Consider the following 17,694-nt stretch of genomic DNA (forward strand, 5'->3'; position numbering starts at 1 on the left):
GAGCGCTTTTTAATGTAAAATGAATTAAAAAACAATGTTTTTTATGGAAAAATTATTAAATAAAAAATTTCGAAATTTTTTTTTCAAAATATGAAAATTGAGGAATGTGAAAGAATGTGAGAATATCGAGTTATGTGCTTTTTATGTTAATTTTCTTAAAAATGTTAATTTTTTGTTAAAAGAAATTGAAAATTTTAAAATTTCGAAAAATGTTTACGCATTCTAAAAATATTAATTTTGAGTTACGCGCTTTTTAACGTTTAATAGCTGTATCTAAGCACTAAATGACTTGCAATTCCACAAAAAATCAAAACAAACCGCCTTAATGTATGTACTCCTCACACACACATACAAATCTAAATAAAATTTGATGCTAGAAATAACAAAAAACAACAACAACTGCAACATATTGACGTCGTTCATTTTAATCAACACTCTTAAACGGATCTGCATTCAACAGAACAACAACAACAAATTTCAAATACAAAAATTAATTGTTTAACAATAACTTTATACAAATGTATGAGCGTGTGTGTGTGTGTGCAGCATTGTGATCTGCTCTACTCGGCATGTTGGCAGCGCGACTGGCTTGCCGGTTAAGATTTAATAAATATAGCGCTTGGGTCCAAAGTTCGCATAAACAGCAAACGAGTCACATACGCCAGCGGCGAGTAGAAAAAAATATGAGCAAAACAAAATTCCAAAAAAATAAAATAAATGAAAAAATGTGCAGGGGGGTAAGGCATAAACAACAACAACCAAGAAAATTGTAGTACAATTGAAATTATTGAGTAAACAGTAATAGTCAGACGATAAATAATATAGACGGTCACTGTATTATAGTGAATATCGTATTAAGAGTCGGTGTCAACTTATTAGTATCCACTTATGTCTGGAGTAGGGGCGTTAATTAGCGGCAATAAGTTGGGGAAAAATGCATGTTTATTTATTTATTTACATATATACATACGATATAATATATATATGTACTAGTTATTTATTTATAAAGGTATGGAGGATAAAATAAAATAAATCATATTTTAATGTATGTAAAAAAAAGGAAAATAAAATAAAATACTGATATAGAAAATTAAATAAAATTTAAGAAGAATAAATAAAATAAAATTAAAAAAAAAATAATATAAAATTAAATAAAATAGTATAAATTATTTTAATAAATTTAGATAAAATAATAAAAATAAATAATAAAAAATAAAAAACGGAAAATTTCATTAAAAAATAAATAAAATTTAAACAATTAAAAATAAAATAACAAAAAACAAATTTATGATGATATAAAAATACAAAATTAAATTTAAATAATAAAAAATAGTAAAAAATATTAAACAATAAAAAAAATAATAATTATATTAAAAATAAAATATTGTAAAAAAATAAATAAAACTAACAAATCGATTAAGCATGATCAAATAAAATTATAACAAATTAAAAATTTTATAAAAAATAAATGAAATTAGTCCAAAAATTTATAATTGTAATCAATAAAACATTAACAATTTAATCAAATAAAAAATAATTAATTAATAAAGAGAATTAACAAACATCAATTGAGAAAAAATTGATGAAATTAGTTTAAAATATTTTAAATAATTAAACATTTCATTCAATTATTCAACTTTAATTCTAAATTATTTTAAAAATATGTAAAAAATATAGAAATATTTATATAGGATTAATTAAAAATTAATTAAAATATAATAATTTAAATATTATTATAGATTAAGTTAATATATTAATATTATTATTATATAAAGAAAATTTAGTTTAGTAAAAAACATTTATAATAATATATTTTATTTAATTAATTATTAAAAATATATTTATTTAATAAAAAAAAAAATATATATTTTTTTTATATTTTAAATATATTTTATTTATAAAATTTAGTGACAGAAATTTGTTAAGTTTTCAAAAATTAAAAGAAGAATGAAATTTATTTATAATAATAATTATTTTTGCATAAAACATATGCTTGTATGTACATATATATGTGCAAGTATTATCTCACAACTTTTTTCATACAACAACAATTAAAAACAAATTAAAAAATATTTGAGGCAATTAAAATCAATTGACGCTTTTAAAATATTTTCGTAAATATTTTGTGATAAGAAATTGCTAGAGGAATCAAATGAGAAACAAATAAAAAAACATGAATACCAAAGTGTCCGCAAAAAATGCGAATTTTTTTTTTAAATAATAAAATCTGCATGAGAATATTAAAAAATATGTATTTTTTCTTATTTTTCAGCTATTTTTAGTATGAAATAATTTCAGAGATGACTTCTTGATAAAATATAATATATTTATACTTATAGGGCGTTCCAGAAAGAAAACAATTGAATTCTATATTTTGTAAAATTAGTTTTAGAAATTAGGTCGCTAAATTATTGTATAAATTTTATTTATTTATAATAAACAATTTGTATAATAAAGAAGCTGAGTATTTTTTTTAATTTTGAAATATTTGTAATATTTAAAGTTTTTTAAATAATTATTTTTTTTTATATGTATATTATATATTTTTTATGAAAAATTATGAATATTTTAAATTTAAATAAAAAATTTAAAATTTTTTTATGAAAAACTCATAGTTTCTTCTATTCTTTTGACATTTTTAGTAAATTGTCGTCAAATCTAACTCAAAACTAATCATAAAAGCTCAAGTTTCAAATCAAATAACGTTTGAGTCCTCGATCTCATATTAATTTAATACACCCTGTGTTTTAAATCATTGAAAAATTGAAAATTTGATATTCTAAAGCAAATCAACTCAAAACATTAATTTTATAAACATCAATAAATGTATAGATATAGCTAAATATATACTAAACAGCCATGAAATAATGTATTCAAATCAAATGATGTTCAAGATTAAAATATGCTAGATACCGATCTCAAAAAAATTAAAAAAAAAAATAAATTATTAAATATAAAATGTATTACTGAATAATTAGTTTAAGAAGTCGATGTCTAAACCGAATAAATGTTTTATTATTAGATATAAATGTAATTTTGAAAAAAAGAAGCCAAAAATATAAGTCAAATTAAATTAAAAAAATGGGAAATTAAAAAATAAATATAGAATACATGAATTGGTAGAAATGACAAAATAAATAAATATTTAGTAGTAATTTAGACTTAATAGCATAAGTATACGAATTTTGCCAAAAATAAAAACAAAAAAATATAATTTTAAGAAAAAAAAATATTGCCCCTCCAATTAGCTATTATGCTATAGTTAGTGTGTGTGTAAAAAAATATGGAATAATTCGTAGATATAGAACTCTAAATTATGTATAATATTTATAACAATTAAAAAAAAATTAAATTAAATTAAGAAAATTATAATGAAAATGAAAAAATAAGAAAACCATAAATTTAGAAAAATATTTTTGATATAAAAATAAAAAATAATTAATGTAAATAAAGATTAAAACAAAAAAAATTATTATACATTAATAAAACATAATTAATAATAATATACAATCAATATAAATAATAAAAATTAAAAGTTTAAACAAATCAAACAAATATATAATAAATAAAAAAATATATGTATTAAAAAAATAATAAAAAAATACTTTTTTAAATATATCCTATTAAAAAAAATATATATTTTTATTTAAAGCTAAATTATTATTTTTGTATAAAAATAAAAAAAAACACATTTAAAGATTATATAATAAAAAGAAAAATATAAAAATATTTTAACTAAACAAATAAAAAATATTTTTTTTATAAATCATTTAATTATTATATTAATAAAAAATTAAAAAAAAAATATTAAAAAATAAAAATATTATTAATTATTTAAAAAAACTTATAATAAATAATTTTAAATATGAAAAGTTGTATATATTCGAATTATTCATACATATTAGACATACATATGTAAATATATATCACTTGTAGCATCATTCCTAATAAATAATAAACCAAAATAAATATTATAAACTTAAATACATAATAATTTATAATTTTAAAATTATCTAAGATAAATAATACATGCTCGTAACTAATGAAAAAAATATTCAAAAAATGAAATGTATAAAATATTTATGTTTGTGCTTTATATATAAACGCATAGAGACAAATTTTAGAGAAAAAATAAATTTTCGTATATGCAAAAAAAATTTAAATTTTACTTTTCTTCTAAAAAAAAGTAATATTACGAAATTGTTGTCGATTTTGTAGAGACAAGAAACATTTCTCAAATAACTTTATGGAATATTGCTACTGTAAGTTTTGGGTAATTTTCCTGCAGGTTTTTGGTAAGTTTTTCTTTCAACATGTTTAAAAGTCGCTTTAATTCTCAACCATAACTATTTTTCACAGAAACTTACATATAAAAGTGAGTAACTTGATTATTTACTGTCAATAAATATATAATTATACTCGTTAAACAATCCGGAAAATAATAAATGCATACAGCAATTAATTATTCAAACGTAACAGCTTGATCTACATATAATAGTGAAAAGCTTACGTCATTAATTGTATCACTATTATCAATATCAATCACTATATTGCTATTTATATGTCAGTAAGTCAATGAAAAGGTGACCCTTTGTATATAAACAAACTACTATATACAAAAAATCGCGTTTTTTCTCAACAACCGTTCACATATTGATATATTAACAGCACCTGCATAATTTGCGTTAATCTCACTGGCTAATCTAACGTCAACTATTTGTGTTCTAACTGATAATATAAGCTAATCAGTATTATTTTTAATAATATATTAATTTACAATGGGTTAACCCAATATGGTATGCATGACTTGGCGATTATCAGACCAAAATAGTCGTATTTCAAATGCAAAGTTAACCCTTACGTGCAGACACGGGCTGAATGAAGTTATTTCGAGCTAAAAGCTTAGATAAGAGTTTGATTAGCTTTATCAGTTGTATTTCAGTTTTTTCTTTTTGCTGGATGTTGGAATTATCGTTCTTAAAATCACCTAATCAATCAAGCGTTTGATTGTCTAATAAACTGTTAGCCGTAAATCCCTGTCAATGGTCGACGTCATTGGGAAATCTCTATCAAGAAATCAAAAAAAGAACTAAAAATGCTGCGATAATAACAATTCAATGAAAAATGTGTGTTATAAATGATAAGATTTACGGCTAAAGCCATTCAAAGGAAGTATGTGGAATATAGTAGGCTTAATTTGATGGCGAGGTAAGTTATGTTTAAGAAATTCGAACTGCTTTTAATGAGAAGAACAAGCAAACCGAGTTAATACTTTCATGACTTTCGGCCAAATTGTCCCAATAGATCATGAAAGGTTGAATCATGCATTTCAGCATAAGAGCATATATTGTCTCGCCGTGAGAGCGGGGAGACTCTAATAGTATTTAAAACCAGCGGTAGTGTATTTATGAAAGCCCCATCTTCTATGGGAAGTTTTTGTGACTTCTATAGTAGATAATTTAAGAAAAAAGACTAGTCTCGCATCGATTCAAACAAATCAGAGTTCAGTGGAATGTCTGTCTTTTTCTAAATCTTCCTTTCAACAACATAACTTCCAAGCAAAGAAACCCCTGATTATGAGTGACGACGATCAAGAACTATTATTTTTATATTATTAGAATTATGAAGTCCAGAGACCGGATGGAACTATAAACAAATCTTCAGACTGCGGAGAAAAACGATCATGGTTCAAGATTCATCTCAAGATTCTGAGCCTGTGATTAGCAAGAGAGAGCGAGATTCAAAAGAAGTTGTTTCATTTAAAACTTTTATTTCTTAGATTAAAATGTGTTCTACATGTAGTCTTAACTATAAATAACAGTTCACACTTAAAAATAAGCACATATTACAGCCCAATAATATAACTATAACCATAAAATATATATAAAAGTATGTTCAGTCCTTGTTTAAATATTGTGCCGGCACAAAAAACTATTTCTTTACAACCTAAGAGGCACTTAGAGCCGCGCTTTGTCCTTCCACGTTATGTACGATACGTCTCAAAAGAAGAACACCTCGCTTTCATCCTCTTCGCATTTACTCAAACTACGTTCAAAAGTCTTCACACGTCTAAACCACTCGGGATCGGTAGCATTCACGGCCTCAGGACGTTCACCATCTTTAACCTTATACAAATACTCCGTGATACCTTGTCCCTTAATACCATTCACAGTGCATGCGACAAACTGATTGTAGATCTTGGCAGCCCAATCGGCACCCACAAAACGCACTGACGACTGTTGTTCCTCAATCTGCACGAAGTACTTTGCTTTCGCGGTCTGCACAATAAAGTTCTTGTGACGCGGCGGTGTACCCTTCTCGCCATAAGAGTAAAGTTCGAAATTGCAACTGGTTATCGGTTCATAAACACCCGCCGGCGTGCAGACGTAGCCAACTTTGAGGGATGAGAGAAAGAAGGAGGGCTGACTGAGATTGCCGATCATCATGCTGGTGCCGTCCGCAAGGAAGAGTGCAACATAAACATAACGATTGATATTGGACAGGCAACGTTCGGTGCCAAAACTGTGATCGCGAAAACCGCTCAATTGCAACTCGAAACTGCGTCCTGCCAACTGCACATCGCCCGTCAGGCGACCACTTTGCTCGTAGTGTATACGTTTTTCAACCATTTGTGGTACTTGTTTGAGCAGATTGTAGAATGCGTCATTCCATGCCTCGCGCGCCACCGAATCCGCAATGACAGAGGAGCTCAGATCACGATTATAATAGAAAAATGGCGCTTGCGTAGTGAACTGCAAGTTCATTTGTACAGGCAGACACTTGCCGGCAGCAGCAGCGGGACGCAGCTCACCTTCATAGCGCACACGCCATTCACGCATAGACGTCTCGGGATAAACATGAAAACCGCAACCTTTGAACTCATTATTCTCAGTGGAGCCATCCGTTGTGAAATGCAGCATGTCAGGCAGCTTTGGCGTGCAATACAAACCCAACTCGGGTAGATAAAGATAAATGCAAGCTTTCAACACGCCACGTCGACGACGCTCCAATGTCATGAACACTTTTTCGCCGCGCTCATTGGCGCCCATGAAGGAGACAACATCGTAACTCTGTGGATTATCACTCAACGCCTGTGGACGATCGATTTGCGCCAGAAATGCGGGTGAGTTCAGTTCGTCCTTGGTGTGATAGACGCGATGACGCAGACGACGCACCAACAGCAAAGCAATTACATACTTCAGTTGATAGAAGAGGCCCTTCGAGGGGTAGATGCCGAAGATCAGTTGTGACTTCAAACGCAGCACGACAATGATCAGCGCGAGAAAGAGCAGCAAAGCGGCAATACCGCCAAATACAGTGGCAATTAAATACATCACTTTGTTTCTAACTAACAAGTTGCGTGTTTAGGAGGAATTTCGTGTTTTGTTTGTACTCACGCGCGCGCGTTACCTTGAATATGTATGTATATTAACAATATTTACTTTAGGTGCTCTCTGCAAAGCAACCGTCTCGATCGACCTAATTCAAGCGACTGGCGTTCGAGACCCGCGCACGCTCGTTAAAGTGCCACCGCAAAAGCTGCGATAAGCATCTAGACGCGCAGCCAACAGATGTGAGGGCAATAACAAGTTTTGTTTTTACTTTTTTGCTTTGTTTTAGATTTGTTGATTTGTGTTTTGGAGGCGTGCTATGCGGTGCCGCAACGCAGCCCTGCGTCCGCAGTCTAACACACGACCACCAGCAATTGCCGGTTAGGCAGCTAACATATTATTTCATATAGCGGATTGTGTTTGGAAGCTACGCAACTTTGTTTTTTTTATTGTTTTTTTTTATTTTTATTAATTATATTTTTTGTTTATTCCACAACACTTTCATTTGCCACTGCAATCGTTTTTGCTGCTCATATTGATAAAGCTGTCGTTTGCACTTTGTTGTCTACATTCTCCGCCGATAACCTTATCGAATTTGCATTCCTTGACATTTAACACAATTATTATTTGTTTTTATTTATTTATTTACGGCGGTGCTAGAAGTGCTGAGATGAGATTAGATTTTGATTTTGTTAATTTCTGGTTTACGACAAGTACTTTTTGAGGTTTAGGAACAGAAGAGCCCAATCTAGTACCTTCAAAGGTGAGCTGAATGAACTTTGGACTTATTTCCGAAACTAAGAAGACCAGGGAGACCTGCTTCCGACCAATATATTAAGCGAGCCTAGGTTTCTCTCCAGCTCAAAAACACTGGAAATCTATAAGTCAGCATAACGTGCTTCCTTCCTCATAACGTTGCATATTTTCAACTTAACGTCAGATTTCGCGCCAAAGCCTTTCGAAACACAAGCACTGAGTCACGTAGTCGTTGATTATCAATAAAAATATGTCTACTCAAATCGCGTCCGAACACAAGCGTTTCGTGCTATTTACAAATGAGAGACTTATTGAAACTTCGAGCAGAAAATTATCAGCTCAACAAAGTTTTAAACACCAATGATTAATACTTCGAGGTTTTTTACACAGTAAAATTGTACTAGGAAAATAAAAAATTAATATTTTTTTTCATTTTTCACTAGCTGAATCATAAAAGTCATTAAACCGCAGAAGGGTCAGCGCGAAAAACTTTTAATAAAGAAAAAGAAACAAAGTTTGCAAGTAAAAGGAAAAACGGACATGTGACAAATCCGGCTGCCACAGTCAAGTCACGCCTCCAACGCATAACGGTTATAATAATGCCTACAAGGGTTGCTGCAAATCTCCACTGCCCAAACAATAACTTTTGTTGTAGTAATACCAGCATTGGCGGGTTAATTAACACGTGTCAGACGTTAGGCGCTAAAGCGATAAGGACATATAAAAATTAATAATTGTAAGGATAATACGGATGAGTGCACACAAATCAGAGAAAACGCAAAAAAAGCAAGAAGGCGTTGAAAAGGCAAACGACTGGAAAAGGCAGCAAACATCTAGTTGAGGAAACTGATATAGGAAATCAACTTGCGATAAAGGAGGGACAAAATTCATAACAACTTTGAGTTTAGCGATACCGTGCGGAAAAAAAGTGAGGTTAGGTCATTGCACACACGCTAAAAGTGAGTACAACGCTTGTGGAGGCGTGTTCGTAAACACTGATAGCGCTGCTGTTGAGGATTTAGCATAAGTGGGTGTGAATTGTGTAAGTGATAACCGAAATTTCGAATGTTTTTTGAATTTACATTAGGTTGTTTTTGGAAAATCACAAATTAAATAATTGAAATTATGTACTTTAATTAAAATTTAATTAAAATTAATTTACAAAATTTTTTTCGAAGTTTTTTTTATATTTTTTAAATAAAAAAGTGTATTAATTTAAATAATTTTTTTTTTAATCAGTAATATATTTAATTTATTTTTATTAATATTTTATTATTATTGTTATTATTATTTCTAAATAATTTTCTATTTTATTGTTATTAATCTTTTCTTTTAAAGTTTTATTATCAAATTTATGAATTAAAATAATAACACTTTTTTATATTAATATTTAATTATTATTATTATATATTTTTTTATTTTATTCTATTATCTATTTTCAATATTATTGATCTTTTTATTATTGTATCCAGAAAAACTTTCGAAAAAACTGCCATAAGTAATTTTTAATGTTCACCAATAAAAAAATTATTTTGCAATTTATAAAGCATATTTCGTCTATTAGCAATAAATATTAATATATTTTAAGCAGATTGGCACAATTCAGCGGTTTGCGACACGTGTTGCTGCTAACAATGCTTACCAACACGTGTCTAAGAACTATAAGTAGGTATCTCTACGCAGCAAGAATCTTATATCACACACAAAAATCACTAAAAAATCAGTTAAATTGCGCTAAAAATCACAAACAACCGCCGTTCATACACACTTCTCCCGCTACAACACACCTAAGTAACATACACACGCATCCCTTTGCCGACACACACTCATTTGACCACTAATTTCATTTTTATTTATATCCTGTATACACTGTAAATGAATCTATATTTTTTTATTAATCCGATATCCGAATCCAATTATGATAAAAACGCGGCGTCGACAGGCGACAGAAGTCAAGCGCGCGGTGGAGTGGCGCTTCCAAGTGCTGTATTTGGTATAAATATGTAAGTTTGTATGTAGGTATGTAACACAATAAACAAACAAATGCACGCGTCACTTCCGCACACTTCTATCACCTATGTAGCTGCTAGTTAGCTGCTTCCACCCTTCAAATATCTGTAAGGGGCGCGTCATAGCTGACTGTTGGCCTGTGATAAGGATTAAAGGCAGATTCCCAGGCGAGCAGCAGGTACTCAACTAAGCAGTAATGCGAGGGTGTGAAGAGTAGAGTGGAGTTTGTATGTAAGATTGTAAATATGTTTGTATATATGTGTATCTCATATCATATTTGTAACTGATATGTTGAGTGGTAATGAATTTCTGATGAGCGGTTTAGTAAATATATTGTTATAAATACATATATATCTATGTGTATCATATGAAATTGGTGGGTTGTCGCTAGTGTTGTGCAAAATGTGTTCGAAAATTTAGTTTGTTTACACTGTGTAACTGGTACTTGTACAACTATAGCAGCGAAGTTTAGAATTTTACTCTTATTAAATATAATTGTTTTTTTTTTTAATTTTGGCTTAATTTTTATTTTTCGAAAATAATATTAATATTTATTTTTTATATCATAATATTATTGTTCAGAATATAAGTAAACCAGTAATAATAATAGCAATTTGCATATTTTAATACAAAAATGAGTTAGTTATAAAAAATAAATTTTTAAAATCATTTGTTATTTTTATTAAACATTTTGTTATTTACTATTATTATTTAATTTTTTTCAAATTACTTGGTTTATAGTAAATAAAAAAAAAAACAGAATTTTTAGATATTATTATTTTTTTATATAATTATTAGCAAGAAAATAAGTAAATTAATTAATCACTAATAATTTTAACAATTTGCTTAGTACAAATTGAAAACTGTGTAAGATCGTTACAAAAAAATAATTTTTAAAACCACTCTATTAATATTATTTGCTTTGCGAACAGTTTACATAGCACAGTTTTGCGAACACAACAGTTTGAGAGCAAATAGCCAAATCAATAATCAAAGTCAGCGCAACAAAACAGTTTGAAAACAAATAGCAATTACTGTAACCAGCGCCCCTAAAACTTTAACTTTGTACAATTTGTCAGCACCACATATTAAATTAACAGTTTCTATAGTAATAAAAGCGCCGGAAGTACAAATTTAAGTTTAAATTGCATTAACAAGACCTCAAGATTACATTAACACTTTTATTTTTTGCACAGCACTAGCAACAAACTGAAAATAATCAAATTCCAATTGCCGGCAGCGCCTTGGCACTTCGCCGGCGCTTCAAGCAAATGAATTTTGGCTTTATTACTTAATTATAAAGATTTTTGTATATAATTTTACTTTCAATACAATTAAAATTACCTCGATGTAACTTTTCTATAACGATTGCATTGCTTTTTTACTTAAAAACTACACTTTTCACTAATTGCACATTGGCTTGTATGCACGCTACCCGACAGCCGTACTTACACTCGCGAATTTTACACTAAAAAACAACGCCCGGACTTATTTTTCGCATATTTTCGCTGAAACACTATCCGCACTACGTTATTTTCACAAAAAACCCGCACTCGCCGCGTTATTTAATGAAATATTAACATTTTATTCACAACTCACGGCAGAGCAATCGACAATTTTATACGCGACGAAGGAAACTAAAGCATAACGGCGCTTTGGCGGCAGGTGTGTTTGTAGCACATACATGATGACAGGGTTGCACGAGTATTGTTAACTTTAGAATTGTTTATTAATAATATTAAAATTAATAATATTTATATGTGTGTGTGAGTGTGTGCACATAATGTTAAAAATATTTATGTGAGAAATAAGTGTATAGAGCAACTTTTAATGAAATTTTTTTAAGAATATTTTTACCGCTGTACTTGCAAAAGCCGGTGTTCACACATTGCAAAAGCTTAATTAATAATTGCAGGGTTGCATAAATATTGAAATTGTTTTGAAATTAATTAAATAATAATATTTTATGTATATTACTAGCTTTATTAATATTTTCGTAAGTGATTTATAAAAATATAAAAAAAAAATTAATTTTACTTAACGCATGTTCACACTAAGCTTAAATTGTTTTTAATAGTTATTAATTTGTGCGGCCTTATATATATTAAAATATGCGATTTTTAGTCAAGTTTAATGCAAAAAATAATAATTTCATAAATCCACGTTCACACTTTTTAAGTTTAACCTTTCCTTTTTGCATAGTAAAATATGATTTCATAAAGAAACAAATTTAATAACTAATTTTTAAATAATGTAAACTATTTTCGATGCGTTGCTGTATGTTTTAATAACCTTTTTACGAATTTATTTTTATTTTTTATATTTTTAAATTTATTTTTTCTTATTTCTTAATGTATATTTATTCTATATATAGATGTTTATTTTATTTTATTTTATTTTATTTTATTTTATTTTATTTTATTTTATTTTATTTTATTTTATTTTATTTTATTTTATTTTATTTTATTTTATTTTATTTTATTTTATTTTATTTTATTTTATTTTATTTTATTTTATTTTATTTTATTTTATTTTATTTTATTTTATTTTATTTTATTTTATTTTATTTTATTTTATTTTATTTTATTTTATTTTATTTTATTTTATTTTATTTTATTTTATTTTATTTTATTTTATTTTATTTTATTTTATTTTATTTTATTTTATTTTATTTTATTTTATTTTATTTTATTTTATTTTATTTTATTTTATTTTATTTTATTTTATTTTATTTTATTTTATTTTATTTTATTTTATTTTATTTTATTTTATTTTATTTTATTTTATTTTATTTTATTTTATTTTATTTTATTTTATTTTATTTTATTTTATTTTATTTTGTTTTATTTGTTAAAGCTTATTAAAATTTATTTAAAATCATTTTCAAATTCATCCAAATATGAGGAGTGTTCAGTGCATTCCAATTTCATCACTAAAATTTTATTAAACATGCATGCAACCCTGTATCCGTGTCCAAGCTTTCATTCGCCTTTCGATTTCCTTCTTGTACGCACGAAAAAGTTAGCCGCCATACAGCCAAAAGTGAAAAGTGCATTTATTAAGTGTAATTGTGAAAATTAAAACATTATTCGGACTAAAAACAATAAAGTAAGTGTACGTGCATTAGTGGAATGTGAAATATTGCGTGAAACTATGAATTTGCGTGCAAAATTCGCAAATGAAAATATCTTGCAATGGCGTCGGTGGCGTGGGCACAGTTACAAGAACAAATCCCAGCAAAGGGCTACAGGCTAAACGAGCAGTTGTAGACAATTAAAAGTGTGTGCAACGTAAAAAGCGCACTAAAATGAACAAATTTAAGTTGGTAGGCCGAGATATGCATAAACATTAATGTATAATAAATTCAATTATAGTTTGGCAATTGGCAAGTGGCTCGTGTGTGTATACGCGTTCGTGTCCGTGGTAAATGCAAAAACGAAAAGACTCCAAACGTTGAACAGTTGAGAAGCTAATGTATTTTGGTTTCTGCCCTGCATAACAGTTTGCTAATCGGTGACACACACAATAGCAAAAACAAAAACCAAAAAATAAAACAGTTTGATATTGTATTGAGATACACAGTGGCTTTGCAATATAACTGTAGCTTTAAGGGTAATGCATATGAAAACAATAAAAACTTAACAAACAAGTTGGTGCATGTTTTAAAATATAGAGAAAATTAAATAAAAATGCAATTTAATTGCACAGTTAATAAATATAGCATATTTATGCAGTGTGTAAGTGGAAAATAAAATATAAAAAAATCGTGCAAAAAATGCAGAGTATGTGTTCATGAAAGTAAAAATATAAAATATGCAATTATTAAAAAAAATAAAAATAAAAATAAGCGCTCAAAAGTGAAAATAAATAGTGTGTTTAATGAAAAAAATGGCAGTGTGTTTTAAAAGGGCAAATAAAAAAGGCATAGCCAATATTTAGTTAAAAAGGTCAAAAATATATTGTGCAGTGTATAAATAAAAGTAAAAATGCACACACTAGTGCTAAAAAGGCAAGCAAAATAAAAAAGGCATTTAGAAAAGCATTTAGTAAAGCCAATAATCAGTTATAAAATGCAAAAATAAAAAATGTAGTGTAAAAGCAAATAAAGGTGTGCTAAAATAGCATAAATATGAAAGAGCAATATAATGGGCAATCACATAATCATATTTTATATTGCGAGTGTTCATATAAGTTAAAATATAAAAAAGGCATTTAGTAAAGCCAATAATCAGTTAAAAAAGTAGTGTAGTGTTTAAATAAAAATGTGAAAAAAGCCATTTATGAGAGGCAATAAAAAATGTAGTGCAAAAGCAAATAAAAGTGTGCTAAAATAGCAAAAATATGAAAAAGCAATATAATGGGCAATTAATATAAAAAGGCAATCATGCTTTATATTACAAGTGAAAATATAAAAAAAGGTTATTAAAAGGTGTGAGCAAAAAAATAAAGTCCACCTAAGTGAAAAGAGGAAGAAAAAATATGCAAGCTTTTCAAAAAGTTCATTTGAGAAAAAAATAAATAAAAAGTGCTAAAAAGATAAAAAGTGTGAAATATAATAATATAATAAAAATAGCAAAGCTAAAATATCGAAAAATAAAAGTAGTGCGCGTTAAAAAAATAAATACAAAATATTTAAAAATAAAAAGTGGAGCGCGTTAAAAAATAAAAAAAATAAATGCATATGCATTACCCAGTTAGGACTATATTAAAAAACAAATAAAGACAATATCTCCAACTAATTTTTGCAGCAATGTTGCATGCTTTTCTACTAAAAATGAGGTAAGTCAAAAATTAAATTATTATTTATTTGAAAACATATGTACATAAAATCAGATAATATCAGAAATATATATTTACAAGATTTTTTAACTGCAATTTAACGAATATTTTTTTAAACCTAATTGATTTATTTATTTACATATATTGATTAATTTCATTATTTATATTAAAATTTTTGCAGCTACGATGCATGCTTTTATACTAAAAATGTGGTAAGTCAAAAATTAAATTCTTATATTTTTGAGCACATACAATAATATTTGAAAATATTAGTAAAACATTTTTTAACCGCAATTTAACAAACATTTATTTAAACCTAATGGATTTATTTATTTACATAAATTTATTAATTTCATTGTTTATTTCATTCAATTTCAAAAATAATATATTTTTACTTATGTATTATTTTTACACATGTCTATAACTTTTTCCATATAATTACCGTTATATAAAAATGTTCTGCATCGAAAATGATTTTCGAAAAAATAGCTTAAAACTTTTTCAAGTACCAAATTAGAAAAAGTAACGAGTTTATCTTCACTCAGTCCAAAAAAGGACACTTCTCTTATGTATTACAAAGCAACAACAACAATGTTTGAATGTTAGGGGTAGTTTACGTTTGACGCTGCCATATTCCCAGCTATACACATGTTAGCGCCGCCCCTTAAAGAGGCTGTGTTTGGTTCAACACCACATGCAGCCGCAGTGATTGTGATAGTGGCAGTGCCAAACGTCTAAAATTTTCTTTCCGAAATACACACAAAATCGGCTACTTCACATTTGAAATTTGTTACTGAAGCTGTAAGGACCACAGCACTCCGTTCAAAAGGTCTACAAAAGTGTTAATTTTTAAATTATTTGCAATGGTTTGGGTAGCTGCGGGCGATTCGGAGGAGCATATCTCCAATAATAAAAGTGATATAACTAACAGTCTCAGAAGCTGCAAGTTGGAAAATGCTTCACCCAGAGCCACAGTGGAGTCAAGATCCACTTCGCCTAAAACGGGCGCTGGTAATGCTGCTGGAGATTTGGGACCAGCAGTTTTGCCCACTTGCTTGCGTATCAATGCCACAAATGGTAATCCACCAGCATTATTGCATTTATCCGTTGCACAAGCAGCTTGTCTACATCCAAAAACCGAATCAATATCCGACGGCGATCTGTCGGACTTTTCACTCAACGATACTGAAGAGGACGATGAAGAATTTCGCAATTGTGTGCTTTCGAATGGTAGTCAGGGAGATGGTGAGTTTCTATTTATAGTTTTAGAAAGACTAAAGTGTTAAAGAACAGGGGTCTTATATTACTTATCCAACTTTACTTAGCCTCGCGCTCGCACTCCACATCACCGCGTAACATGAACATACTCCAGCCGCCGCGTCAAACCAATTCTCCACCGAATAATAGTAATATTTTGAAGAATGGTCCAGTCATAAGTGGCGGTCCAGTGCGTAAGGTCTTCACCAACACACGTGAACGTTGGCGTCAACAGAATGTTTCCGGCGCCTTTGCTGAACTACGCAAGCTAGTGCCCACACATCCACCAGACAAGAAGCTCTCTAAAAACGAAATACTCCGCATGGCTATTAAGTATATCAAGCTGCTCACTGGCGTTTTGGAATGGCAGAATCAACAAGAGGAACTACAACAACAGCAACAGCAGTCGAATTGTCGTGAAACACGCGGCAGCAATGAGTTAAACAACAATGACAGACATAGGTTGAACGGGCATCATGAGTCAGCGGTAAGCGGTCGTGATAACGCATCACCGCTGCGTCAAGTGCAAGTCAAGCAATTTCAATTGAAGTGCGAACGCGTCGGCAACGCATTGTTAGCTAACGGCCAACGTAACAACAATAGTCTATTAATGATAGCGCCAAACGCTATGTCGACGCGTCCCATCAAAGTGGAGCAGTTAGAGGGTATGGATATAGCTGGTCCTGGCTGTGGTTCGTCCAATAGCTCCCCAGCAGTGGGTATTATTATGTCAGCTCAGTCGGGCATAACGGTTGGACGCGTTAATGGCACTAACGGTGGGCGTTCAAACAAACGAAAGTCACATTCGAAATCCTCTTTGGACCCGAGTAGTGAGAATTTTAATAATAAGAAGCGGAAGGAGAACTAATTAAGTGATAAAAAAAAAGAAAGTGTTGATAAAATATTTCTCTGCACTCTTTGGTGTTAAGTGAAATAAGTGGTTTAAAATGGAATACTAAAATAATAAATACATGTTTACTCAAAGTATCTATGAAGTATTTTTATTGAAAATTAAAAAAAAATTAATGATCAAGAATTCTAATAGTCCCTGGCATCGATTTAGATGCCTTTGATCATCTAAAAGAACTCTATAGTCCTTTGGCACTGTGAATGTGGTATCACTTTTAATTGAAGGATACCTGTAACTTAAGTTGACTCTGTTTACTGATCGAACTTAATTCATTGGACTTAGCGCTCTGTGAGTGAGAGACTGCCTCTTCTTTTTTAGAAACATTGAATGCAAGTCCATCATAGTGAACACTTATCGATAGTTCTTTTCACATTTATGTACCAGTTTGTTTAAGTTAAGCTCTTTTCTACTTTGTCTTTACCCCGCTGTCCTTAAAGTGAAATGTCACTCTGCACAATTGCTTATAATTTATAAAAAGTCCTGTTGGGAAAGTTTATGGAGCTTTATTCAAGCTACAGGAAGCAAAAAGCTCATTCAACTTTACGAAAGCTCCAAGGGTGATAAAAAGCTTAGTATATTAAAGCTTTTCAATAAAAAAGCTTGATACGTATCCTGCCTGAAAGCTTTTAAACACAGTTTGATTCTAATGAT

At 29.1% G+C, this 17,694-nt stretch overlaps 2 protein-coding genes across 2 annotated transcripts; one reads left to right on the plus strand and one right to left on the minus strand.

Moving 5' to 3' along the window:
- Positions 1-5,780: 5,780 nt before the first annotated feature.
- Positions 5,781-7,584, minus strand: LOC105208553 (uncharacterized). The gene has a single exon (XM_011178464.3). The coding sequence runs from the start codon at positions 7,332-7,334 to the stop codon at positions 6,000-6,002; it is 1,335 nt and encodes a 444-aa protein (XP_011176766.1). The 5' UTR covers positions 7,335-7,584; the 3' UTR covers positions 5,781-5,999.
- Positions 7,585-15,332: 7,748 nt separating this feature from the next.
- Positions 15,333-17,609, plus strand: LOC105208773 (uncharacterized). Its single transcript, XM_011178804.2, has 2 exons — positions 15,333-16,121; positions 16,202-17,609. The coding sequence occupies exons 1-2, from the start codon at positions 15,740-15,742 to the stop codon at positions 16,999-17,001; spliced, it is 1,182 nt and encodes a 393-aa protein (XP_011177106.1). The 5' UTR covers positions 15,333-15,739; the 3' UTR covers positions 17,002-17,609.
- The last annotated feature ends 85 nt before the right edge of the window (positions 17,610-17,694 follow it).

The sequence above is a fragment of the Zeugodacus cucurbitae genome, chromosome 5 (genome assembly GCF_028554725.1).
Source record: "Zeugodacus cucurbitae isolate PBARC_wt_2022May chromosome 5, idZeuCucr1.2, whole genome shotgun sequence".
Classification (NCBI taxonomy): domain Eukaryota; kingdom Metazoa; phylum Arthropoda; class Insecta; order Diptera; family Tephritidae; genus Zeugodacus; species Zeugodacus cucurbitae.